At 37.2% G+C, this 27869-nt stretch overlaps 3 protein-coding genes across 5 annotated transcripts; 2 read left to right on the top strand and 1 right to left on the bottom strand.

The window, feature by feature from the left end:
* Window positions 1-1211: 1211 nt before the first annotated feature.
* On the top strand, window positions 1212-9009 carry LOC111332855 (uncharacterized). The gene is made up of 9 exons (XM_022938316.2): window positions 1212-1372; window positions 3053-3211; window positions 3473-3553; window positions 3695-3889; window positions 4265-4381; window positions 4518-4763; window positions 5877-6049; window positions 6289-6451; window positions 6879-9009. Exons 1-9 carry the CDS (start codon window positions 1328-1330, stop codon window positions 7572-7574), a joined length of 1875 nt encoding a protein of 624 aa, XP_022794051.2. The 5' UTR covers window positions 1212-1327; the 3' UTR covers window positions 7575-9009.
* LOC111332854 (anoctamin-7) lies at window positions 8804-21189 on the bottom strand. The gene is made up of 20 exons (XM_022938315.2): window positions 19838-21189; window positions 19504-19576; window positions 19249-19349; window positions 19091-19160; window positions 18416-18661; window positions 18226-18298; window positions 15279-15406; window positions 14997-15076; window positions 14873-14914; window positions 14672-14761; window positions 14260-14412; window positions 13720-13756; window positions 13502-13611; window positions 13246-13397; window positions 12741-12889; window positions 12552-12574; window positions 12331-12460; window positions 11855-12081; window positions 11648-11728; window positions 8804-9527 (listed from the first exon to the last, which is right to left on the bottom strand). Exons 1-20 carry the CDS (start codon window positions 20420-20422, stop codon window positions 9207-9209), a joined length of 2871 nt encoding a protein of 956 aa, XP_022794050.2. The 5' UTR covers window positions 20423-21189; the 3' UTR covers window positions 8804-9206.
* LOC111332856 (histidine--tRNA ligase, cytoplasmic) lies at window positions 20175-27858 on the top strand. Of its 3 annotated transcripts, none has more exons than XM_088733843.1 (15): window positions 20175-20301; window positions 21276-21415; window positions 22367-22456; window positions 22847-22966; window positions 23551-23646; window positions 23785-23910; window positions 24324-24431; window positions 24553-24651; window positions 25059-25280; window positions 25525-25630; window positions 25888-25970; window positions 26224-26289; window positions 26836-26949; window positions 27423-27569; window positions 27683-27858. In XM_088733843.1, the coding sequence occupies exons 2-15, from the start codon at window positions 21299-21301 to the stop codon at window positions 27755-27757; spliced, it is 1569 nt and encodes a 522-aa protein (XP_088589969.1). In that variant the 5' UTR covers window positions 20175-20301; window positions 21276-21298; the 3' UTR covers window positions 27758-27858. The 3 variants fall into 3 exon arrangements, with proteins under 3 accessions (XP_088589969.1, XP_022794053.2, XP_022794055.2); XM_022938318.2 differs by lacking the exon at window positions 20175-20301 and adding an exon at window positions 21945-22045 and having other exon boundaries at window positions 21280-21415; XM_022938320.2 differs by lacking the exons at window positions 20175-20301; window positions 21276-21415 and adding an exon at window positions 21442-21492.
* The last annotated feature ends 11 nt before the right edge of the window (window positions 27859-27869 follow it).

Genomic DNA, 27869 nt, shown 5'->3' on the forward strand with positions numbered 1-27869 from the left:
GCTCCATTGGAAACCTCTAGAAAGGCGGAGAGCGCAGCATCGTGCTATTTTTATGTTTAAGGTAGTTAATAACCTTTTTATGCACACTTTTCACTGCTCTTTTAACAGCAACTATCATAATTATAATACACGATCCAAGCGAAATATCTGCAAATCATTCGCACACAGAAGATGGGGGCACTGGATAACAATAAATTTTGCAGCGGACGCTTGGAATGCCTTGCCCCTTTCCCTAAGAGATGTGCCCACCTCAAGCAAATTTAAGCGTGGTATCAAGAAAGCACTATTTTAATTAATTTCGTTTTCCGCATGTTAATTTTCAAATTAATGTAGCTTTATGAGATACAATGAATATATGAAGTTCATATATTTTGAACTGCGGTATTAGATAAGTATGATGCACGATCCTCGCAGATAGCGCTATTTATGCAATAGCGAAAATCAGACCTGAAAAAAATCAGGCCTGTACGGGACTCGAACCACTGACCTCTGCGATACTAGTGCAGCGCTCTACCAATTGAGCTAACAAGCCAACTGGGAGCAGGCCGTTAAGTTGATTCGTAATAAACCCGTGAAAGTGATAAATGAGATACAATGAATATACGAAGTTCATATATTTTGAACTGCGGTATTAGATACGTATGATGCACGATCCTCGCAGTCGATAGCGCTATTTATGCAATAGCGAAAATCAGACCTGAAAAAAATCAGGCCTGTACGGATTTTTTTCAGGTCTGATTTTCAGGTCTGATTTTTTTCAGCTCTGATTTTCGCTATTGCATAAATAGCGCTATCTACTGCAAGGATCGTGCATCATACGTAATGTAGCTTTATCTTCATATTTTTCGATATTTATTTTTTTCTTTTTAAGTAATTATACTTTATGTAGTTACCTTTAGAAGACCTCTCTGTAAACCACTTTTTTGTGATGTTGGCATCCTCAATAAAGATTAACTATTATTATAATCATAATAATAAAAGTTCCCATTTTACCTTTTACAAGGACGCCTCTTTAACCCACGCATCCGTGGCATTTCGTAAGTGCTACAGCTTGTAATGGTATTCTTTCTCAAATGGAATCAATCTTCAACTGTAGAGAGATCCTTAGTGCAAACACTTCGACAAAACTTTGAAGAATTAGATGAAATTTACCTGTTGTGACGTAAACAAGATGCGATTGCTGAAAGGAGACTGGTACTACATACCACAATTCCGCAGGGGAACTTGACATGTTTCGATCTCATTCGGCAACCCTGACGTTTTACAATATATTAGTCATAAAATTTTTTCTAGATCAGGGTGATCACTAGAGTATTCTAACGGCAAGATGAGTGAAAAGCATTTTGGATCACACTTGAAGACCAGCGAAAAGGTTTGTTCCACCACCGGATTTGTCTTGATGCTAGTATTCTGCCCGAAGAGTAAAATGAAAAGAATGACAAATTTGCCAACAATTTACGTATGTCGTGTTCGAGTCATAGAAAGTGACCGCTTTTTTAAGTTTTTAATTTCGTTATGAAAAGCGTAATATTCTAAATTACAGCATATGAACAACTTGTCTCAGTGGGTACTGTTTTGCGCTGATTAATGCTAAACTCCCTTCACTGCATTAATCGATCGCGAATAAAGATCTAACGAGTTGATCAATTTTAAACAAAATTTAAATGTCTTTCATTCGAAACAAGAATTTGAGAAGAACTCAGATGATTCGATCTCTATAATAATTTATTTTTGCGCTTTGGTTATCTTTTTGATAAATATCAAATTGATTGTAATTGTGATCGTGGCTTTACCTCGCTCAATTCAATACACTGTCCAGCTGCCGAAATGACACTCAATGTTTGTAGCAGGAAGTAAAGTTTAAGAACACCTGTAATATACGTAACTTGTATAAGAGCCACAGGGTTTCAAAAAATTTCGTTTAATCATTTATTTGCAACAGAAAAAGACATGAACAAGAGTACTCTATTCTAGGACTTATCACTTCCAAAACCATATTCTCTATTACAAGAGCCCTAAAGTGTACCCTTTTCTAGCCAAATGTAAAAGTACCACAGGTCTGCCAAAATCATTTATAATTTTATGTAGCAGGTAAAAAAAGTTTTCAATCTTTAAAACTATCTTATAATGTCAAATTGATTTTTTTTATGAATGTGAATGCAATATATAGACTGAGTAATGATTATGAGGGGCAAAGATAAATTAGATACAATGTATATATGAAGTTCATATATTTTGAACTGCGGTATTAGATACGTATGATGCATGATCCTCGTAGTAGAGAGTGCTATTTATGCAATAGCGAAAATCAGACCTGAAAAAAATCAGGCCTGTACGGGATTCGAACCACTGACCTCTGCGATACTAGTGCAGCGCTCTACCAATTGAGCTAACAAGCCAACTGGGAGCAGGCCATTAAGTTGATTCGTAATAAACCCGTGATGATAAATCAGATACAATGTATATATGAAGTTCATATATACATTGTATATATGAACTGCAAGGATCATGCATCATACGTATCTAATACCGCAGTTCAAAATATGTGAACTTCATATATGCATTGTATCTGATTTATCATCACGGGTTTATTACGAATCAACTTAATGGCCTACTTCCAGTTGGCTTGTTAGCTCCATTGGTAGAGCCCTGCACTAGTATCGCAGAGGTCAGTAGTTCGAATCCCATACAGGCCTGATTTTTTTCAGGTCTGGTTTTCGCTATTGCATAAATAGCGCTCTCTACTGTGAGGATCATGCATCATACGTTAAGATGGATTAATTAGTGAAGTGCTAGACATAGCTTTCCTTAGTCCTTCTACCAACATCATTACCAAACTTTGTTATCATTATGACAGTCATAGAAATGGCAACGAAGAACGTGAGAAGACAGCTATAGTTCTGAACACTCAGACACTTACCCTTCCTATCATAGTAGTGTTCAGTAGAAACTGAGAAAAATCTACATGGCAAATAGATGAAATTTGGCAACTGTATTCTTAGCTCTTTGTCATTAATGCACAGCTTTTTCTTGTGGTGTACATTTTCCTCAGGTGCTGAAATCAGTAGTGAAACTGTTTGTTCAGATTTCAACTCCTAACTATAGTATGCCATGGCAGATGAAGCGACAACAGCAGGTCTTTGGATCAGGGTTTGTGATTTCTGGAAGGAGAATTCTCACCAATGGACATGTAGTAGCCTATCAGAAGTCTGTAAGTAGTAGTAGTTCTTTTTTTTTGGGACAGACTTTTAACTTTTGATTGAAATTAAGTAATACTTTATCAGGAATTTACCTTAAATCATGATGCATGGCAGCAGCTTTGTATTTTGGTAGTTATAGCCTTCATGTGTTATTTAGGTTCTGTACTGAAAGGAAATGAAACATTTTGTGAATCTTTAATATCTCTGGCCTTAAGAATTCATATCGCTGTAGCTTCTTTGATTTTTAATATTAAGTCTAATCTATTTTTTAGGTGCGAGTTCGTAAGCATGGAGATGCTAAGAAGTACAATGCCCATGTGATTCATGTTGGCCATGAGTGTGATATTGCCATGGTAACTATTTACAATTGCTTTTGAACCTTGCAACATAAATTTTCAACTTCAAGTAAAGATATGGGACATAAATACAAAAGTGAAAGGTCTTTAAAATTGATTAATTGTTAACAGTTCACTGACTCCTATAATTTCTCAAAGCTGGGTGTAGTAGATGAAACCTTCTGGGAGGACCTATGTCCTCTGGAATTTGGTGAGATACCTGCCCTTGAAGAGGATGTGGTTTGCGTTGGTTTTCCAACTGGTGGAGATAATATAAGTGTCACACGAGGAGTTGTCTCCAGAGTGGAAATTCAACGTTATGCACACTCTGCTGTTGAACTTCTAGCAATTCAGGTTAGAATTATTTATATTATGTGTCAAATGTGTGTTGATGTACAATGTATAATTATCTATGCCTTGACATGATTTTTTAACTATTTGCTAAGTTGTTAGTTCTAACAATCATAATTTTCATCTGGAAGTTTGAAAATTAAATTATTTAAAGAAGTTAGCTCAAGAAGCTCAAGGACCAGTCAGTGAGTGCTCAATGACCAGTCAGTGAGCCGCTATATACGTGGCCATCATTTAAATAGTAGACCTGCTATTGGGCCCCAAACTTAAAAATGGAACTGTCTTCCTCAAACCCTAGTACTTGAAAATTCATATTAGAACAAGGTCCTCTTAAATCTGATGAAATACTTATCTAATGTTATTTCTCATAATGGAAAGATTGATGCAGCAATAAACAGTGGTAACAGTGGTGGACCTGCCCTTCAGGATGACAAAGTGATTGGAATCGCTTTTGAAACACTGGATAATGCAGAAAACATTGGATACATTATACCTGTGAGTCATTCATATTATCCTTTTTACTTATTTTGTTTTAGTCAAATTACCTTGTTTCTTATTGTCGGTATAAATAATGTGTGGAGGACTTACTACATTTAAAAACTCAATTTATGACAAATATCAACCTTTTCAGGTAACAGTAATAAAACATTTCCTGGGGGATATTGAGAAAAGCAGTACATATAATGGTTTCTGCCGACTGGGAATCAAATGGCAGCCAATTGAAAGTGAGCACATGCGGCACTACTTTCAGCTGTCAGCAGAACAGACAGGGGTCCTTGTTACCAAGGTCCTTCCTTTGTTCAGCTGCAGCAGTGTGCTGAAACGAGGTGACGTCCTTATGGCAGTGGATGAAGAAGTGATTGCAGACAATGGAACAGTGAGTTAATTAACTTATATTTAGTAACCAGTACCAATGAAATTTTTTAATGGAGATGCTGCCAGTTGTAATGAACAATGTTTTATCCATAAGAGAAGTTATGGAAAATGAAGAAAAGTAGTACTATTTATGGCTGTTTCAGAACATGTTTGCCAGCTCCTTGACATGTATGGCATGTCATATATGAACTTGACAATGGTCTTTTTCACCATTAAGTTTCTGTGGCTCAGTGGTAGTACAATGGAGTGTGGAATCTGAAGATCTGAGGTTCGAATTCCTCATGGTACTCAGAATTTTTTGTGATTAGATGAAAAACACATTTCTCCATTTCATCTCTGAACTCCAAAATTTAACCATCTTTCGTATTTTATTTACAAGGATTTATTGTTTGGGAATTTTATGAGGTAGAGAATCAATCCAAATTTAAGTAATTGTGGTTCAACATGAGCCTGAATGGCCAATTGCAATGCAAGCACTAAGAATCCACACTCTTATTTGTTAATTTCCATCTTTCTTTCCTGGTGCTAGAGTGGTACAAGGCCATAATGTAGAAGGTTTAATTTAATGCTTTATGCTCAAGATCTCATAGAGAATACTCCATTTCATGTGCTACACATTCCCCTGCCAATTACTTGGAAGAATTTGGTGTTTGTAAATTAGCTGTGTCAATATCACCCTCTATCTGCTAAACTCATCCATTCTCACCATCTGTTAGCTAGACAAGATGTCCTTATTGTAGAGAGAAGTTAGCTTAAATCACTTCTTGTGGTTCTTGTTGATTCAGACATATCCAGATATTTTCATATTTTCGTGTTTCACAAGCATCATGCCTTAAAACGAGGTGAACGTCAATTTTGAAATTAAATTTACCTTAGAAAAAAAATTACCTGCGACATATATACTACACTTCTGCCGAACAGGACTTGAACTTTGTAACATGTGGCTGTTGTTTATCAGTTGGGCCAATCACTTGTTGAGCAGTGTTTTTGTTTTTGTTTAGGTTCATTTTCGCGGTAATGAACGTATTCTCTTGGACTTGAACTTTGTAACATGTGGCTGTTGTTTATCAGTTGGGCCAATCACTTGTTGAGCAGTGTTTTTGTTTTTGTTTAGGTTCATTTTCGCGGTAATGAACGTATTCTCTTTGACTACAAATTGTCACAAATGTTTATTGGTGAAATCTGCAAACTGAAGATTCTAAGGCAAGGTCACGTCATACAGGTTGAGGTGACACTGGATCTCATCACATCACTTGTACCAACCCAGCTTTATGACAAAAGACCAAGGTAATTAGTAGGAATTCTTAACTAGTCATTCTGAGTCATGGTACAATGTACTCGCTTGGTAATATTAGCTCACTGAACTCTGTATGTAGGCCTGGGTTCGAGCCCTGACTCCGACATTGTGTTGTGTTCTTGGGGTAAGACACTTAACTTTCACAGTGCTTCTGTCTAGCCAGAGTATAAATGAGTACTGGGGAACTGGATTCGCTATTTAACTCCCTCACTAACATTTCTGCCCTTAGTTACCTCGTGTACGCTGGCCTCGTGTTTGTGTCTCTCTCCCAACCCTACATGCAACATCAGTACGGAAAAGACTGGGCACGAAAGGCACCCATAAGGCTCTGCGATCGTGTTCTTTACGGTATTTTGAATCAAACGGGGCAGGAAGTCATTTTGCTTAGTCAGGTGAGTAAGAAGATAACTGTATTCTACTAAACAGGAAGATCACGTGACTCACGCCTTACTGAAGCTAAAACTTTGGAGACCCATTCTTGATTGGGTTTAGTTTTGTATCCTCTTGGTGAGGAGTGTGAGGTCCTTTCGACAGTTCATTGAAATAAAATCAATGTTTTGGAAATAGTATGGGAACTTCAGTTCGATATTTCAATCCGAGCTCAGAATTTATCGCACTCTATCATTTATTTTCTTCACGTTCAAGTCCTCCAAGCAACATGCTGTTTAAAAAAAGCTTGCCCTTAGAGAGTCTTAGAAGAAACGATTTGGAAATACATGAGACAAGAAATATGAGTCGGTTTCTATCACTTATATTTCTTGTCTCCCTCATAGAGTATAAAGAAACACTTCTGGATATTTCATGTTTATATTTTTTCAGGTTCTCGCATCGGAGCTAACAACAGGCTACGAGACAATGGCGAATTTGCAGCTTTTCAAAGTTAATGGGAGACCAATTCTGAATCTAAAGCATCTTGCATCTGTTCTTGATGAAATCACCAAACCTTTCAGCAAACCACAAGACTCACAAGCGAAAGGCGAAACAACGGTCAGAACTGTGACATCAGAAAGCTCTGTGGAGGACAACAGCAACACAAAGCAGGGCGAATTAACTGTTAAGAGTTGTGAAATACACAAACGCCATAATGACAATATAGTCCCTTTAAAAGAAATCACAACTATTGACGATACGGATGGTCGGTCATGCGCCAAGCTTAAAACTTTAGAGGACGTCAAGAAAAACAGTGAGAGGGGAAGTAGTGTCTGTGAAAATGACGTCCATCCTATGTCACTTTACCGGACAACCTCCAAAGGATGCAGAAAACAAGATTTCACTCAAACTGATTTACGTTCCTCAGACGCCTTGTATTTATCGACGACACAAGCGACCGATATGACTTCTGGTGTGGATGACGATCCTACCCTTCTAAACAGAGAAGATTTCGTGCATTTTGAGCTCGATAAGGATAAAATAATTGTGTTACATATTCCAACTGCTTATAACAGTGCACCAGAAATACTACAACAATACGCAATAGGTCAATCTCGATCTAATGACTTGCCTCCACCACCTTAATTTCACGTGCTGAACACGTGAATATGGGAGGTCACGAACTCTGCTACACCTTCTGTGATGTAAAGCATTGCAGAACTCAGCCCCTTTAATAAAGTGTAACCTTATCTTGGTTGCCTAACTCTGTCCTGTACCAAAGGAGAGTCGAAAATCTTTTTAAATCCTACCCGATTTTGAAGTCTCGAAAACTTTTCAGAATTCAAATTTTTAAAAGAACGTTTGGTATATAAAATAATAGTGTGCCGAGTGCAGTGTTTGATCACTGACCAGTTACATTGTTAAATTGATATTGACATTTTACGTTTTCGTCTTTGGATAGCACGATACAAACGTAGGATAACACTCAACGTATTATCGAGTACGGAGCTGGATCTCCATTACTGATAAATGAAAAAAGAATGCAACATTACTCCCGAACTTTACTGGTCATGTTGAAAAGGGCAAGACTCATTTCTGATATAATTTCTTATTTTGTGAGTTGTGAAAACGCAAAGTAAGAGGATGTTAAAATCTCTATTAAGCAACTGGAAGGGAATAAGCGAGGACAGAATGATTAAATGTAACAAAAAATAATTAGTTTTTGTTAACATGTATATTTATAAGTAAGATGTGTATTTCATTTCTTATATCTTTAACAGTAGAGTTTTTCACTCCGCTTCATAGGTCTTCATATACTTAGTATGAAATGGGTGAGGGTGAATGACTTTTTATTCTTTTGTCAGTTCCATAGTTTCTTTTGTTTTTTTTTAATCATCCAGTATGAAAGAAGGTGAAGTTGAGTAAAATTGTGGGCGCCAGCTACTCGAAGAGACCTGGGGACGATCAGAGTTTGGAGTGAAAATTTGCTGGTTTACTTAGACTCAGTAAGAAACTTTCCAGCGAAGCTCTTCCTACTTGTAGTTTTCGTTCAGTTATTTGAAGATTAGACCAATTCGCTTACACAGAAGGTAAGCTGTTGAGAGCTCTATCATCTAAATAGCAAAGAATCATGAAATCCAAGTTTGTCGCTTGCCGAGTTGTCAGGACGACTATTTCTCGTAGAGTAAGACTAGGACTAAGCTTCGTAGGCTCCCGCGGAAAGCCGGGAACGACGAGTCTACGTGACCCTTGAGTCTCAGAAGAAGCACTACAAAATTCTCGTTCTGAATCTTTCCATGCGATGAAACTTTGAAGTTAGTCGATCATTAGTGAACAGAAAAACTGCAAGGAAAGCACGAACGAGAGACACACCATAAAGAAATAGAGAAATTTAATTCTGCGACATACCGTATTAATTACAAAACCTTGAACACCGAGAAAGTGCCATTAAATATCTTAGTAACGTACAACGATGACTGGTTCTGTGAACAAATGTATGGGAAATTTAAAAGCTAAACTTATTATTGAGATAGGAAAATTTTCCTATCATGCAATAAATCATTTTCCTTTAAATACCGCACCCAATGTCTAGAGCAGTATGGAACTCTTAGCTCTTTACTACTTTCTCATAATGCTTGAATTTCAAAAGGCGTGTTCGGATGTGTTTCGTCCTTCACGACCTAACGGGGAGTTTACACGTGTTTCCAATTTCTACTCCCCCCCTCCCTCCCCACTCCCTCCTCCCTCCCTCCCCACTCCCTCCTCCCTCGCCATAAATCACGCTCTAATTGCGTGTTTGGATGTAAAGCTTGTTGGCAATGGTTCCAGACGGGTGGATCGTGGGGAGGACAAATGTCTCTCCATACCACTCTCCACCGGTGGCCTTTCCACAACCACTTCCACCCTTCCGTTGTCAGCGGTATTTTTTTCTAGTCTTTTTCCACTAGCGGTCATATGAACTTCAGTGGAGTTGGATGGTGAGGTATGTTCACTTTCAGCCCCACGGCTTCTGTATGACGAGGCAGATTCTGCCAACTTGTTACCAGGTCCTTTGCGCACACCAGCCTTGGCAAGAATGTTAGTCACGTGATACTTTTCCTGCGAAAAAGAGGAAGGAAAATTTAGCTTTTATTACAGAATGATCATTAATGAAGAACTTTCTTCACAACGTACAACGAAAAAGCAAAGTAGCGGTTGGAGGTAACAAACTAGCTGTGTCACGGCTTTCGTCCCAAGAAAACTTAAGCCAAACTTTTCTAATTTAGAAATTTCGCCTATGCAATTACTATTTGTTCAATTTTTTCTATTCCAAACAATCATTCTTTATTATATTATTATATATTATATTACGTCTCTTTACACTGTCATTCCTAATGGCGAAGGCCTTCTGGCCCTTAAACATTTTTTTGATCAACGTACTGTTAGGGAACCTAAATCTGAAACACTACTACGCTTAGCCTAACTAGTGCTCACACTCAATTGTTTTTCATTCGGGGACAACTTCTTCAAACAAACCAATGGTGTAGCCATGGGCACCAAAATGGGACCTAGCTATGCCAATCTTTTTGTAGGTTTTGTCGAACACCAATTTTTCAGCCAATACAACGGCTCCAAACCTGAACTCTACGGTACTGATTCAATTCATAACCGCAGTTTATTCTTTTCACCCGGCTCTGAAATATACCTGGGAAATTTCTGACAATTCCTTATCCTTTTTAGACATCAAAGTTTCAATTGAAGGCAACGGTTTATGCACCAGTGTGTATTACAAACCTACAGACTCGCATAATTACTTGTTATATTCGTCTTCGCATCCATCTCACGTTAAGAATTCCATTCCTTTTTCTCAGTTTCTAAGACTTCGTCGTTTATGTAGTGATAACTCTGATTTCCACCACAAATCAGAGTCAATGCGCCAGTTTTTCGATAAACGTGGTAACCCTGTTTCTGTCGTTCAAGCGGGTTACCACCGCGCCCAACTTATTGTTCGACATTCAGCACTACAAACGTCACAAAAGGAAGATTCCGACCACATTCCATTCATTCTCACGTTTCACCCTCACAACCACTCAGTTAAATCCATCATTCTTAAAAACTTTAAATTACTTCAAAACGATCCAGAGACAAGCACTATCTTTTCGCAGCCTTCGCTCATTTCATTCAAACGTGACAAAAACATAGGCAATCTTTTGGTCAGAAGTTCTTTTCAGACTGATGACCAATCAGGCACTTAAATGCACTCGTGCACGATGCAAAACGTGTCCTTTCATTCACAAAATAATTTGGATATATCAACAAAGTTGAAATGGTAAATTGGCCACCGTAATGATTACAAAAGCTGACGTTTCGAGCGTTAGCCCTTCATTACGGTGGCCAATTTACCATTTCAACTTTGTTGATATATCCAAATTATTTCGTTACTCCCACCGACGCAGCCCCAAACAGTTTCTTTCGAAACTATCAGCCTTTCATTCACAAAACTGATAAAATATTGGGACCCAAACGATCCATTAGGTTCACCGATCACTTCACGTGCACCTCCGCCAATGTAATCTATTGCATAACTTGCACTTATTGCAAAAATACATACATCGGCGAAACAGGCAGAAGACTAGGCGACCGATTTAAAGAACACCTTCGCGACGTGGAAAAAAATGACAAGGACACATCGAAACCAGTCGCTAGACACTTTAATTTACCTAACCATTCTAAGCAACATATGGCAATCTGCGGTCTTTCCTTACACTTAGGTAGCACAGAAAGCCGTAAAACTCTTGAACAAAAACTCATCTTTCAAACCGGCAGTCTAAATCCCACAGGGATCAACGAACGCTTTTCATTCCACTAATTTATTCTTGTTGTTCTCGTTGCCATGTTCCCACCAATAACGTAGCTCCAGCACACACAACCCACAATTCCTATATTCGCTCCGACGAAGGGCTAACGCTCGAAACATCAGCTTTTGTAATCGTTACGGTGGCCAATTTACCATTTCAACTTTGTTAACATCTCCAAATTATTTCGTTACCCCCACCGACGCAGCCCCTAACAGTTTCTTTAGAAACTATCAGCCTTTAATCATTCTTTATGGGTTGATCTCACCTAATTGGTTACTGTCTCCCTTTAAAACTCATATCATAAGGGTTTCATACTATTTGAAAAACAAATCAAAATTTTACGACCTTGCACCTTCAGCTATGTCATTGTAAAGTTGTTACCTTGGACAGAGCCATCTTAACATCGGCAGGTACGTCAGGTATAATGTAGGCAATCAGGAACTTAATTGTAAACACAATGTGCTGCAGAGAGAAGCAAATCTTCCAAGTGAGATTTTCCAACATACTTAAGCATTGAGGTTTTGGCATATTCATAACTTTCTCTAATTTACCCCTGGTACAAACAAAAAGAAGCGATGATGGCCTTACCTCAAATCCAATTATTAGCCAAAGTCTGCTTAGCCCTACTACATGTTCAGTGACGACGATGACCTGTTCAGTTGTGTTCGTTGTGTTGTTGAATATGGTTTCAGTTGTGTTGGTCTTGGACGGCTCGCCTTCCCATGATCGACCGTACGATGACGTAAATGCTACCAAAAACGAGTTTGTAACCACGCCTGCCACATTCAGAAATTCTAAAATGCTGTACCACGTGCCTTAGGAAGACACAAGGGAAAACGTTACAGAGAAATCATTTGTCTTAAAAAGAGCTATTTCTTTGAATATATTTCAGAATTAATCCCAGTTCAGCCTTAAGGTGAAACCAATACTCGTCTCCGGTGTAAAGCGCACGAAAACTATCAGCATGAATTAGTCTTGGAGCAAGAAAAACAAGACAAAGAACGTGTTGCAGGCGGAGAAAGCAAAAGGGTAAAAAGAACAGTTAGGATTATAACAATACTAACCTATGTCTTCAGCCCTAAAAGCCACCGGCCGCCTGTTCGTCCATAACAACCTTCTGGCGTCCACTTTCATGTCGATGGCATTGGTTAACAGTGCAATCAGTGGGGCCAGCGGAAACGCTGCAGCAAAAAGCTGAAAGGATAACGCATTTGAAATTAACACCGATGTAAGCAAAATATTAAGATATTTTGCTGATCTTTCACAAAGGAGTCTTGATTCTTACCATGAGGTATCCGTACTGTAACACTGTGGAGATAAAAGCAACGATAATAACCGTCAGAAACGTTAATCAAAGCATGGATAGAATAAGGTGGTTCAGCAGGATAAAAATGAATAGCTATTATCTTAAAAATTATTCAATGAAATTCTGTAGCAATAACTAGGAAACGACAGAGTTATAGGCCGAGCGTACCTTTCTCGTTGTATTCAGAGAGCGTAAAATCTCCAAGCTCAGCTTTATTCCTCTCCCTCTCCAAGTAATCTTCTACACGGACTGTGATTTCACCGCTAACTGAAACTTGGTTGCTACAACATTTTCTCTTCCACAGGCTCACCAACCACCTGTAGAGGCAAAGTTAGAAGGTTCCAGCAGTTGTCGATTGAGGAGGCCGGAAGTATTCTGGGATTGCGCTGGTTTAATCTTACTTCGTTCTGTGATTGGTCAACAAAGGACAACAGCAGCACAAAACAGGGCGAATTAAGTGTTAAGAGTTGTGAAGTACACCAATGCCAATATGAAAATATAATCCCTTTATCTCTGAACCAATCAGATGCAAAACTATAACCAATCGTGAGTTGGTCCCTCGCGTTTTCCCGCGTTTTTTCCCGTTTGCTTATTTTCATTACGAGCTTTCATTGGTTTCTCAACAACAAAACGTTCAATACAGATTAAAAATTTTAGCATTGATCATACTCACGGTTTGATGACATCACTGAAGAGTTTGGGAAGAGGTTTCATGATCATTAACATGGCGACTTGTAATGACAACAGACTCATACAGTCATTGTTTTCTCCGCACTCATCGCTGTAGTTTTGCCCTTTACCGATCACACCACTTTCCTTTGTACCCTGCGTAAACAATTGAAGAAATACAAACAGATTAAGGGGGGCTTTTTGCATAAGTAAAGAAAGAATTAAGACACCTGTTGTTAAAGTTCTATTCAAAGCTGTACCTGACGAAAGAAAGCTATGTAGAAGAGCGATGTGTATGAATTCACGAACTGAAATCCAAATAACTTTAAGATAAGCGCATCCTCATATGACGTCTGCGTGCGGTGATTTTCTGTGAAGAAAAGAAAATTAAGAAGTTTTGTCTACAAAACATATAGTTACGGTCGAATTTGAAAAATTCATTCATTTGACTGAAATAAGGCTATTTGAATACACTTACCCCAGTCCGTTAGGTAGACGGCTAACTTCTGGTAAATCTGAAAAAAACACAGAAAAGATTTTTTTCATTACCACTTCCCCTTTCTACGCACCGCGTCGACCGTCTTAGAAATGACAAATAAAAGCTTGATATATAACTAATACAACCTTGTTTGGTTACAATGAATATATGAAGTTCATATATTTTGAAATGCGGTTGTAGATACGTATGATGCACGATCCTCGCAGTAGAGAGCGCTATTTATGCAATAGTTCGTTTATTAATCTAAAACAGTCCTTGTTCGCAAGGGATGTTAACATATCAAAAAGGGGAAAAAGGTAAACAATAAAATTTTCCGCAAGAATACCAAACGATCTCCAAATGGTATCTATTTTGAAAACTCTCGTGGAACTGATTAATGATACTCATACATCATAAATCGCTACGAAAGAAACAGGATGTTATTGGTGAGGTTAAACATGCCACTCACGGAAACTGTTGAAAATGAACTGAGCCCCAGTGTCTTCAACACTGCAAGAAATGTATCTGCAATCTACTGACCTTGCCCATAATCATGATAGAGACGGTATTAAGGAATGTTGAGGTAACACTTGCTATCAGCTGGCCAGCTTCTCCTCTACTTTGGAACAAATCTACCCTCGCAATGACGCGATAAATAATCACAGCGACAACACTCGCCAGCACCAGGCAAATCTGTAGAGGAAGTAAAAGCTCTCGCGTTAATAAATAAACAAGAAGATTATTGGCGTCCGTCCAAACTAGCACGCTTGCTATAAGGTTTTTTCATTTTACGAGAAAAAAAATGGTGTAGTGGCGATGTGTAATTACTTTTAATAAACACACTGTTAGAAGTTGGTTAACATCGTGTGCAGGACGTGGGAGACAAAATACCCAATTATTTCAATCATGATGAACATCTACTCAAAACATGACGAGGAAAAAATGAACGAACCATAAAGAGCATGACCCCAAATGAGCCCATCATCTTGAAAAATCTTTTAAATACTGGATAAACTGAGATGTCGTCTCCTGTTACTGGGTCCTGGGAGAAAAAACAGCAACAACACATAAAAATTTACCTGCATTAGAGAAGAGATCATGATAACGTTAATGTAAAAATTGTCCAAAAAACAAAAATGTATGAGAATCTTACCTTCTTGATGACAGTTCCATAATACTGTGGGCGATTTGGTTCCTGAAAACATTTAATTATGACGTTGTTAGAGGATATTCACAGTGGAAAAGAACAGTAAGGTTTGTTTTAAAATACACTGTACCTGTTCTTCAAATGTATCAACATCCCATTGGTATGATAGTCGAGCATTTGTTCGTTTCCATCGCTCCAAAAATAATGTACCTGCCAAAAAGAAACATGCGTAGACGTATGAAAACAGAATATATGACAACTTACAGACAAACATGTTTATAGCTGAACAAGATTTATTTATTTACCTATAATATGCACAGCTGACACCTACATGTAGCTGCTAAAGCATTAACATTTAAATGAGCTAAATATATCTTAAAATAATCTTTTTTTTTTTTTAAATGAAACTTACCCCACAAACATATTATCAGAGCGAAAAACGGTGTGGCATCATTGTCAAATGCATTTTTTGCCCAGGCTGTTAAGGTGGAGGCAGATGTGGCATTCTCTTCTTTTTCATCCAAAGGATTATCTCTGATTCTACAAAAGAGAAACAAAGAAACATGGAATCATCTTCTAGTTAAACTAATTTGTACAATGATTCCCAAAAGGTACTCCTGACCAAAACCAAGTAAGTTTTACAAGAGTTTGCCATTAAGTATAAACAGAGATATAGGGTTGCCACATTTAAAATAATTTGGATATATCAACAAAGTTGAAATGGTAAATTGGCCAATTTACCATTTCAACTTTGTTGATATATCCAAATTATTTCGTTACTCCCACTGACGCAGCCCCAAACAGTTTCTTTCGAAACTATCAGCCTTTATACATTTAAAATAACATTGAAGTATTTTTCAAATTAACCAAAAAGACTAAAGATAGAAAACCAATAGGGGGAATTCCTGACTTAAGTGAATTCACTTGGAAAATGTTAAAAAAGCCATTAATGTTGTCCTTAATCTCTACATGATCAATCAATGTAAAAATATTTCAGTCCGTGTTACAACAGACTTCATATACATCAACAAGAAAAAGGAAAGCACTAATAGCCAATGCCATTATTAGTCATAAAATTGTTAGAGACTTAGGCATTGAGTAATTGCAGAATTTTCTCAAATGGTTGATTAATAATGAACAATGAATGGTTTGAACTTTGGAGCAAGGGTCAACTGTACTGAGTTGGAAGTTTGTGACAGCATAAGAATTCCTCTGAAGTTGTTGAAAGTCAGCCACTGTCAGTGATAAGAGTCCTTAATATCAAGATCTTTTAGACAATTCAAACATGAAACGAATGAGAGATATACTGTGCAGGGAGTACGAGGAAGTGACAACAATTTCTCATGAACAAACATTTCATTTCAATTGAGATGTGTGGCAATTGACAAAAACAATTGAGAAAGGATTTTTGAGTACAAGAACTCGCTATAGCAAAAGAAAAAGGAACCAACTCGAAGAGAAAGGAATGTCAAACCACTACAAAGAGACAAACAGAAGGTGACCCCAACAGACAACTCACCTACCAAATTCTTCTACATGTAAGTCTTTATAGAGTTGAAGAGTGCTAGTCAGGGGAAAGAATAATAGAGGTCTACCAAGTTCAAGTTTATAAACATGAGTAAGTCAAAGAGATTTGAACAAAGCCATGCACATGCCACAAGGAAGAGATCAAAAGATTGCTAGGCAGAGAAAGAGGTATTTTTGGGTGAAACAAGTGATTCCATGTGGCATCAGGACAATATGTCAAAGGGAAATAGCAATCAAAAATAAATTTTCTTCCTGCAAAGAAAAAGAGATTTGCAAACAACCTTCACAACTGGTAAAATCTTGCAACCACAATATATTGATCATCAATCAGTTGGGGCAAATGAAAATCTTTTTCTGACATTAGTCATAGCCAAAATATTAGAACACCACATAGAAAATACTAATAAAATCTCACTCTTATGGAATCTAACTTCCATAGAAATGTTCACTCCATACAAACAGTATATATACACACAGTAGATAGTTCTGTGATGACATGCAGGGACAAGTGGTGTCACCAGAGAAAAAGAACAATAAAATATACAGTCAAGCAAAGGAAGTGTGCTGATCATGTAGGCTAAGCTGTCTATGAAATAAAATCTGAACAAAAGTTATTCATGAAAACTGCAACAACTGTGGGTGTGTTTTACACTTTATATTACCCACCAAGTTATGTATTAGATCATGGTGGAAATAAAAACACTTTCAGTTTTAATTAATAGGAACATTTAGGAGGGATTGTTATATCACGACTTATATGATGTGTAATCTCATGTAGATTGATATCGCCTTATTCTTTTCCTTTGTTTATTGTTCTTGTTCAAATAGTGCTAATTGTAGTAAAATTTTGCGTGCCCTTTCTTTGTGTCATTTTGTAACATTATGTAATGTAGCATGTATTTAACCATATTGTTCATCGTAGTTTGTGCATTTCTGTCCAGTAAGTTCGACTGTATTTGTCATCTCTTCGTCCAGCTATTTCGCTGCTAGACAGGGAATCAGCAATATTGCAACAAATGTAAGTTTTGTATTATATAGTTTTCATTGTTGTTGTTGCTGTAGCTTTCTTAGTGTATTTATCTTAGTTTCTATGGTAATAGTTTTTTGTTCACTGTTTTATTTGCAGTTTTAACTGTGTCATTTCACCTTGTTTGTTTGTCTCCTTGGAACCCATGTTGAAAATTGTGTTAGAGTCGTTTCTCCTTACCAATAAAAGTATCAGTCGCACGTGGCAGTTATATCTCATAATGGAAAAGTGTGCAGTAGTACCCCTCAATACTTGTATTATTAACCCTTATGGTATTGGGATAACACACAAGTGTCTACAGTAAGTACCTTTCACACTATTGATCAATTCAAAATCAATCCGGAAAATTGTAACTGTCGTTAAGTTACATATTAAGTTTTAGTGAGACATTATTGCGACCTCGTGCATTGTGGCCTTGTGCACTTTGCTAAAAGGAGAATCTATGCGAGTTTGTGTGATAGAGTTATCTGCGATAAAGTTATCTGCGATCATTTGCGACTTCTGGTTAATAAGGCATACAGAGAGGACAATCGGTAAGCGTATTTTTCTCTCCCCTTATTGTTTTAGTTTATTATTTGATTGATTATTGTTAGGGGTCATGCACTTGACCTTTGTGTTGTTATGTAATAATTATTGTTTTAGTTTAGCTCCTTGTAATGTCGCTTAGACTAGGTTTTCTTGTTTGTGTTTTAGCTTGACGTGTTTGATATCAGATTAAATCGTATTGGAATCACAATTATACGGGTCTGGTGTCAGATTTAGTACCTCGATGTCCTCTATGTGATAAACGCCTACAATTACTTACGCAACGCTAAGTCCCCACAGAAAAATGGCCAACCCTAGTAGCATGGGTATGACAAGCGACAGGGTCAGCAAACCTGAAATGTTAGAGAAAATAAAAACAAAAATAATGCATTCAAATCAGATTATTAACTGTGCCATTAAATTTGAGGGGTCAGCAAAATTTATTCAAAACTGTTCTTCTGAGTACTCACCAAGCCAAGCAAAATAGAGGGCAATTTTCTCTCCAAAGTAATTCCTTATTTTCCAGAGAGGCTGATATCTGAAATGTTTGAGCCATGTGTCATGCAAGGCTTTGCGAGGATCAGAGATATCCTGACCATACTTAAAACTGTGGTCATCGCCAGCATCAGCAAGTGGAAACTCAGAATCATATTCAGACTTTTCATGTAGAATAAATGCATCAGTGTATGCTTCTTCCACGAGCATGTACCCCAGACCTAAAAACAGATCATAAACCATAAGCGCAGACCTGTTGATGATACTACAATCCAGTTGATACAATTTATGTTACAACCGAACACCCTGAATATAACACATGTCTGAGGTGAGTAGATCAATTTTTTCCCATAATTTTTTCCCAGCACTCTTTTTGTAACTTCTGAAACAATTGTCACTAATTATTTCAATTTGAACAACCATTGAAAGACTCTTTGTGAAATGAAGGCAGCAATTACAATCTTTATGTGATCAGCTTGATAACCTATGAACAGTTTGATCTGTTGGCAGATTGTTTTTAACTCTTCGGGGACATTATAAACACAGCATAAAAAGTAGCAACAATCAAAAAGGATCATCAATCACATTTCAGCTATTTTAAGTTTTCCTGGATCTTCTATTAAATGTAAGAACAAAAGATAAAGTTTGACCTTGTGCATTCTGACCAAGCTGTTTACTTTCTTTGTCTCTGACATCTAAATCTGTTAAAATGTGGTGAACCTACACAATTAAATAAATTTAGAAAATTAATTGAAAAATTGGATGAAATTCAATTCTTGCAAAGTATGTGTTGATGATTTATACCCACCAAAAGTGATCTCAGAGCTGGTCTGAAGAATGTGTCAGGATTTTCTACTCCCTCATAAATCTGAGACTTTGAGACACAAAATGGTGCACTGACGAAATCAACTGCAAGAAAAAGACACAAACATTATTATAATCAAAATGCAAGTGGAACCAAACTGGATTTGAATTCAATCTCTCAAAGTATTTTGTAATTGCAGAAAAAATTCATGATGTCGCCAAGCATTCTAAATCTAAAAAAAATTATTTGTAACAATACCTTCATCATCAGTTCTAAAATGATCCCAAAATCGTTTCCATACACTATTTCTTGATGTCTCTGGAACAACATACTGCAAATAAGAGATAAAAATGAAAAACTTGCACCATCCCTAATTTTATAAAATAAACATTACAACAAGATGATTAACATAGTTTGCTATTTTTGTGTTATGCGTTTACCTCTGCCAGACATCTTATCTTCTTAGCCTGTAACCTTCAGTGCAAGTGATAATTTCCCAATCTCTTACCTTAAATCAGCTTAAGGCTTCAAAAGTGTTTTGCAAGCAATACATACAAATAAGCAATTAGCTGTTAAAAATTGACAGGCCTACCCCAGCAAGAGGCATTTCCAAAGATACATGTTCTGCTTCTTCACAAAGTCTCTCAAATGAACAATGCAATATCACGAATGTCTTATTTGAAGTGTATTTTCGTTCTACCCTGAATCCCTGTGAATGAAGTTCAGCCTCGAATTTCTTCCTTAGTTTCTCATGCAGATTTCGATTGTCACCAGTTTTATGAACTAAGACATAATCGTGATGTAGATATTTGCTGTTTTTCCCCTCCTCTGATTTACTCATCGCTAGATGCAAAGCAAGTTTCCTCAAATCTTTTTCATCCTGGTTGATTTCTGTTCGTGATATAATACGGGGGTTATTTAGCTCTTCGTGTATTTGTATCAGTTTTTCTCGACTTGCCACTGGTTCAAGCGCCAATTGAACACGCTTCGGTTGTTCTCCGTAACTATTACTTGAAATCTGTCGCAAAATCCCACCATTTTGCAGCTCTGAAAATGGTAAGTGTTCATTAGATTTTGGCCTTTTCGCCCTTTTCCTTTTCTTCTTTTCACGAACCTCTGAAACAGTTCCACCACCCTCTAATATCCTGTCCTTGTCGTCTCCATTAAACTCAGCCATAGTCTTACAATAGCCACACGAAATGTACAATTAATATCCTTGGGTAATAATTTCTTCACGCAAACAAAAACTTCCGTACTGATGGTGATCCTGATATTTGGCGATAACGAAACCGTTCTCAATATGTAAATAAAGTGAATTTTCTGTTTACTCGCTGTCCGTTGCCAACCCTGAACCACGCCACAAACCTGATCAGTGTTGCCGGAGAATTACCAAACTTGAAGATCTCTAAAAGAATTAAGATCAGTATGGAAAGCTCAATGCAGAAGTAAGGCAGTTTTGTGACCGATCTTGAGAGTTCTATCCAAAGTGAGTAACTTGTCCTCTTATGGCAGTGATCACAACACTCAAGGTCGTGCACTCGATGTACTACAGTTGTTTCTGAGCTTTTTCAATGGATTGTAAAAGACCCCTTACAAAACTTTGTAATGAACGATAAAATACAATCAACTAGTTCTTCTTCTCGTCATTTTCAATCTCCAGTGAAATACCCAAGACAGTTTAGTTCAGTTGTAACAAGCTCGTTTACATGAATTAGGAGATCTTTCCATAGAAATTGTCTTTTAATACTGTGTCGCTCAGTGCGTGACACTGGGCATCACCTAAGCGACGGATAATCAAGTCAAAACATCAAGAAAACATTGAACCCACAAGGTAAATACTGAAATTTCCAAGATCGCAAAATTTTCCACGGCTGCAAAGGTATGATTCTGAAAATTAACCAAAGTGCGCAGGACCAGACGTGTCCGACTAATCCTCAGGAAAAAAAAACTCCAAAAATAACTTAGGGAAAAAATTGGGAGTCTACTTGCTAGATGAGTCATGCGCAATATAATTTCCTTTCTTTTTCAAGTGTCCGCTGACCAGTAACTCAAGATGGCGTCTAAAGACAGTCCAGTTTCAAGGACTGAAATACAGGAAGCAATAAAAAAACAAGGAGAACAAATAAGAAAATTAAAACTTGAAGAACAGACAGATGAAGTTAAAAGCAAGGTAAATAGTATATTTCTAAAAGCGTCAACAAACTGTTCTACATGAAACGAAAAAGATTCTCCTGGTGTCGTGATCAGGTAAGATACACGTGGTTACGTTCCAAGATATGGAAAAAATTTTTTGAAAAGACGACATTCTATAAATGCAAGAAGGAAAAAGTAGATTATTTCCTTCCTGTGAAAAAAATGAAAATCTATTCATTTTTTACATTATTTGACCGGCTGATATTTTTGATAAGTTCTGATGCAATAAGTTGCATTGTCATACGTAACAGATGGAGTTACATGCACTGGTTAAATGTTGCCTCAACATGCAGAGTATTTGATTTACATTGTGGTACACCCATTGTGATTTGTGAACTGGACTTTTATTTTTTGGCGTTGCTAAATCTTTATATTTAAGATATTTGTAACAGTACACAAAAACAGGGTTATGTAGGAACTGGACAAACTGATAATATCTTTAAAGGAGGCTCTGTCAAAATTTTAAAGCTTTAAAAATGTGTGTGACACTTGGTTTCTGTTTCCAGACATTGTGATGATGTCCTCTAAATTGTTGGGGAATATTTCTATCATTCCAAAATTGTTGCGAGGTTGCTTGTTTTCCTGTTCTTACTGTCTAGATAGCAAGGTCAGTGACCTCAGTATGATACTCTAACATATGCCCTGTTTTAAGACTTTGTCTTTGGCAAAGCTATTTCAGACAGATAAGAATCCATAGCTTTCTAAAATTTTACCTCTGTGTGGTACCTGATGCTATGCCTTTATTGTTTATATTTAACAGCTACAGAAAAAGCTGGTTAAATTGTATTTAAATTCAGTCTCCTAGTTTTTATGGAGAGTGATGTCATGATAACTTGGAAGTAACCACTGTGGTGTGTTTGCTAAGCCACTCTTAGATTTCAGAAATTGGAGTTGTTAAGTGCTCTTTCCTTTTCTTTGTAAAAAACAGATAAAAGAAGAAACAGCTAAATTAGTGGAACCCAAGAAGAAGATTGATAATGAGCAAGGAAGCCAGAAATTTGTTCTCAAGACACCAAAGGTATATTGCATTCAAAGTGATTGAAAAACCTAAAGAAGAATGGCAAAATGGGCTACCTGCTTTCTTAGCTGCTGGGCTTGTAGATGAAAATTTCAAATTTTTGTTGCTCAAAATTGTCAATTCTTTTCCCCAGACAACCTTGACATTGTCAACTGTTCTTATATGATGGGCATGTGTGACTGCTAATGTCTGGGAGAGCAAATGATGAAAGTTTTACTGCAGGGTTTTGTAGTATTTGTTAACTTGTGATCAACTCTGAATCAGACTTTCAAACATTACTTAATGCTTTACTTCCTCTCTCCAACAGCTTATACTTCCTGTAAGTATGAATAGTTTGTGCTTGTTGTTGTTGTTTATTGTCAACTGTAACTGGGTCTCTCTCATTTTCAGGGAACTCGTGATTATGCACCAAAGCAAATGGCTGTTAGAGCTAAAGCATTTAAAGCTATTATTGGCTGTTTTGAAAGACATGGAGCAGAACAGATTGATACACCAGTCTTTGAAATGAAGGTATTACTGTAATCTCCCTAGATGGATAAGTGTCCAACATGTACCCAATCTGCATTATTGTACACCCTCAGCGTGACATGTAGGTGACTCACAACAATTAGGTTGACCATGAGTTTCAGATAGAGATACATCTATCTACTCTATGTCCAATGCTTTTTCCTCTGTGTGGATAAAAATGTTTAAAGTGATTATGGTCTTGTGTATTTTTGCTGGATGTTTTGTGGGAAGCTTGTGAGTATGTTCCTGCACCACAGCTGTAAATATCTGGCCCACCACAGGACCAATAGTAACCCTGGTGTGACTGGGGACAAACTCCTTCGCCAGCCCAGATCCAGTTTTCTGGTTTGGTTTCTGGTTTTTCACATTTTTTTCAGGATTTACTGTCTTGCCAGCCTAACAGGCCTTGCACTGGACTTTATAAACATGCAATATTTGTAGTGGATTTTATTTATTTTGTGTGAGAGTCACTATTACTGCCAGCATAAATTTGTTTCCTGGAATATCATTATTTAGAGGATTTGAATGACATTACATTACTAAGTGATGCTGGTTGTAGAATTAATTAACTTCTGCCTTACTTGTAGGAAACTTTGACAGGGAAATATGGTGAGGACTCCAAGCTAATCTATGATCTTGCAGACCAAGGAGGAGAGTTGTTATCATTGAGATATGACTTAACAGTATCTTTTAGAATTGACTTATGGACAGTCTGTTTTTAAAGAAGATGATAATTTGTTTTTTTGCTGGGATTTGAAAATGCTGTAAGTTTGACTTGAGGTTCATCATGTTTATTTTTGGTTCCTTAATTAAACTCTCAGGTACCATTTGCAAGATATGTTGCTATGAACAAGATTGACAAAATCAAAAGATATCACATCGCCAAAGTGTATCGTAGAGACAATCCAGCCATGACAAGAGGACGATATAGGGAATTTTATCAATGTGTAAGTAGCGTCATGAGTATCTAACTGGTACATCTACAAAAAGTTTGTAATGCAGAACCAAGGGTAGTGAAAGCCAACTTGTACCCCTCAATGGAGTTTGTTAAGGTTAGGTCTAATATTATGAGGCAGAGGGAAGAGAAACAAGGTAAGTCAAGGGAAACTGTAGACTGAGATTGAGATGTGAGAAAGCAGAGGCCGAAGTTCATTTTATCTTTTTCTACAATGGGATCAGAGAGAGCTTTTTCTTACTCGCAATGTACAAAAGCCTTGCCATTTGTGAAAATGCTTTTCCTCTGATTTATCTTTGTTTATCATGGATAATTACTTGTATCTATTAACTTATCCTGCATGCAAAGAAATCACACACTTTACAAGTACAAAATTTTGTCACCATAGAGGTTGTATTTCCTCAGGATATTGACTTTGCTGGGAAGTATGATCCTATGATTCCTGATGCAGAATGTGTAAAGATTGTATCAGAAATACTAACAGATTTAAAACTTGGAGACTTCACAGTCAAGGTATCATTTTTACTAATGATGTTTACCTGATTATTAAAAGCTTTATTAAGAACTTACTCTATGTGGCCAATCCCAGTTTTTATTGAAAGGCTTCCCAATGGCTTTGTTCTGGCTATTTCAGGTGAATCATCGTCAGTTGCTGGATGGCATGTTTGCTGTTTGTGGAGTACCCGAAGAGAATTTTCGATCAATTTGTTCTGCTGTTGATAAACTGGACAAGGTGGGTGAATTCAAGCACTGTACAGAGCATTCTAGCAAGGAATAGATATGTGGCTAATGCAGAATATTAAAGGCTGAATATTCTTGTTCTTGTGTCTCAAAAGTTGGAAAGTGTCAAGTGTTACATTCAGTTCTCTATGTATCTTTTTAAACTGTTTACCTTTTTGGAAAGGTATTTGTTGTGAGTGTACAACAAGAGAATGTTCTGAGTTTCAAAAAGATTTCAAACTCAGCCCTTCCAACTGAGCTACAGAGACCTCATTGGTATGCTAAGTAGAACAGAGTTAAAAGGTGGTAATTTTCTCTGATTTAGATTTAGATTGTTAATCTTGAGCAAGGCACTTTTTTTTGTCATCTTGACTGAGAATTCTTTAAATACTTGTACCTTTTATTCCACATTATACAAAGCTTCCTTGGGAAGAGGTGATGGCAGAAATGGTGGGAGAGAAGGGTCTGGATCCCAGTGTGGCAGACAAGATAGGAGAGTATGTGAAGCGTAAGGGAGGAATGGAACTAGTAGAATCATTGTCAGCAGATGAAGCCCTCAGTAAAAACAAGAGTGCCATGGCTGCATTAGATGACATGAAACTTCTTCTCCAATATGTAGGATTGTTTGATATCACAGATAAGGTTAGTTTAATAGCAACATTGACATTTGCAGGTCTCTGCAAGCTTCTTTATGGAAGTAATTGCTGTATCAAACCAGTTTGAATTCTTATAATTGATAATTGCAACAAAAAATTCAGTCACAGCAACAAATACTTTTGTAAGAATTCGCCATGTCACTCGAGTCAAAATATCGTCAAGTATGTCTCTAGCCTATAAAGAGAGAGAGGTTGAGTTTTGTTCTCAAGAAAAGTTCTTCCCATTTCAGGTGTCATTTGATCTGAGTTTGGCAAGAGGGTTGGACTATTACACAGGTGTCATATATGAAGCAATTTTAACAGGAAAACAACCAGATTTAGGAAAAGCAGCCAAAGGTAAAACTTAATGTGCTGTACAACTTAGTTACTTAATAACAAATCAGAGATTCTAAACATTGTAAAAAGCAGGGGACTTCCCATGAGAAGAAGATTTTATCAAGGCTGAGCTCAGATAAAGATTACTTATCACCAATAAGGATGCAAATCCTTGTGTCATTCATTCTTTTTGTTTCCAAAAGATCACATGATGCTATCCGGGAAACAGTGATCACTTAAGCTGTAATAAATCAGTCTTGTTCCCTGATTGTCTTTAGGTGAGCCTGTAGGAGTTGGGTCAGTGGCTGGTGGTGGTCGCTATGACAACTTGGTTGGAATGTTTGATCCCAAAGGGAGGAAGGTAAAACAGTTGGTAATTACATGTGACGGGTCCTTAATGGGTACAACCTGTGAACTATGGTCATCCCCACATTAGTTTATAATAATTTATTAAAAAAATGAATTATTGAGTTTTTCAACGGCTCTGAGGAGAGTAACGAATTTTTACCTGTAACTGATCTCTTCAGAATTGGTGTGAAATGGAGCTTTGTTTGTTTTTTTTTTTTTTATCTCACCTCACCTCACATGTAACTATTGTTAACATGTTTTTTCAGGTGCCTTGCGTTGGAGTTAGTATAGGAATAGAGAGAATATTTTCCATTCTTGAGGCTAAAGCTGAGGTAACTTGGTATTTATATATGATGTGAGGAGCTTCTCGGTAATGTCAAAGTGGACTTGCTCACATTGTAATTATTTTAAATAGCTGACTCACTGAAGACTTCACAGAAGCTTTTGCTTTTAGGGAATAATTTATGGAAGCCTCAGAAAATTCACCTTTGAGGAGCTCCTTTGACGTTGGAGTGGAGTAGATGCCTTTATTTAAAAATAAAAATAAACCTCAGGGTAGTCCCGTCAGATTAGCCCTAAAGAGCTACTTGCTATCATTGTGAGCCCTGAGTATAAACTTAATAAAATACATTACAATTTCATACGAAATACAGACACGACGATGTAAAACCCATTTGTAAGGCTATAGATTTCTAAATTTAAAATTGTGTATACAAAAATTACTCTACTTTGATGAATTATAAATTATGGATCCATAGTAATAAAACGATCGTTTTGCAATTTCTGTCCGTACCGAAGGTAGATGGATTAAATTTTTTTGGTGAGTATTACGGCTATTTTAGTTCTGATGTGGTTCAAACTTGTGGTCTGTGTTTCAGGCCGAAGGTAAAGTGCGGACAACTAAAACTCAAGTATTAGTGGCGTCAGGACAGAAAAATCTCTTGACTGAACGATTAACACTTGTCAACGAGCTATGGCAGGCAGGAATTAAGGTAAAGACTTCTCAAGAAGTGATTTTCTTAAAATAGGCAGGCTTAGTTGAGCCGAGTTTTTGTAATTTGATGGGCATGAACACAAGTGTCCTCTCTAATCAACCTGCTGTGTTTTGAATTGATGATAAGGAAGTATTTTCAACTGACTAATGCGTGTGCTCTTACAATCAGTTGAACCGTTAACTTGTGGTAAACACTTAGTAAAATGAACGTTACTATTCTACCAACCAGAAGAGCTATCAGACCTTTTATCCTTCGATTGTTATCACTTTCTTCCTCATTTTAGTCTCTTAACGGATCCGATTTCAGGGGTAGGCGGCAAGACTGAAACATACATCGTCAAGCCTGGGTTGGGATTCTGGTCTTTCGTCGCTTGCTATCTATTTTGTTATTGGCCTTGTAGCTAGCAAGAGTACTCTTCTTCAAAGCTAACCATGTTGTCTTTTTTATCTTGTTACTTGGTTTTTCCGTAGGCTGAACTACTCTACAAGAAGAATCCTAAAATGCTGAATCAGTTTCAGTTCTGTGAAGAAAATGGAGTCCCGTTTTGTGTGGTGATTGGTGACAGGGAACTTCAGCAAGGAGTTGTAACTCTCAGAGACATGGCTTCCAGAGAAGAGGTCAGAAAATTGGCTAACAGGAAATTTTCTCCGTGCTTTCTGCTTCATACTTTCCGTCCTAACATTTTGCTAGATGGCTCACTGAGAACATTCATTTTATTTATTATTTTCAGGCCCAAATAAAGCGGAGAGAATTATGTCATGAGATCAAAACACGGTGCACAGCACTTGACGCAGAATCAGAATAAAAAGTGAACAACTTTGAAAAGACATTGAATTTCAAACAACGGCTTCATTAAACACGAAAACTTACCATAACAGCAAATAAATTGAAGAGTTTTAACAGGAATGAATTGCACG

The sequence above is a fragment of the Stylophora pistillata genome, chromosome 9, assembly GCF_964205215.1.
Source record: "Stylophora pistillata chromosome 9, jaStyPist1.2, whole genome shotgun sequence".
NCBI lineage: Eukaryota > Metazoa > Cnidaria > Anthozoa > Scleractinia > Pocilloporidae > Stylophora > Stylophora pistillata.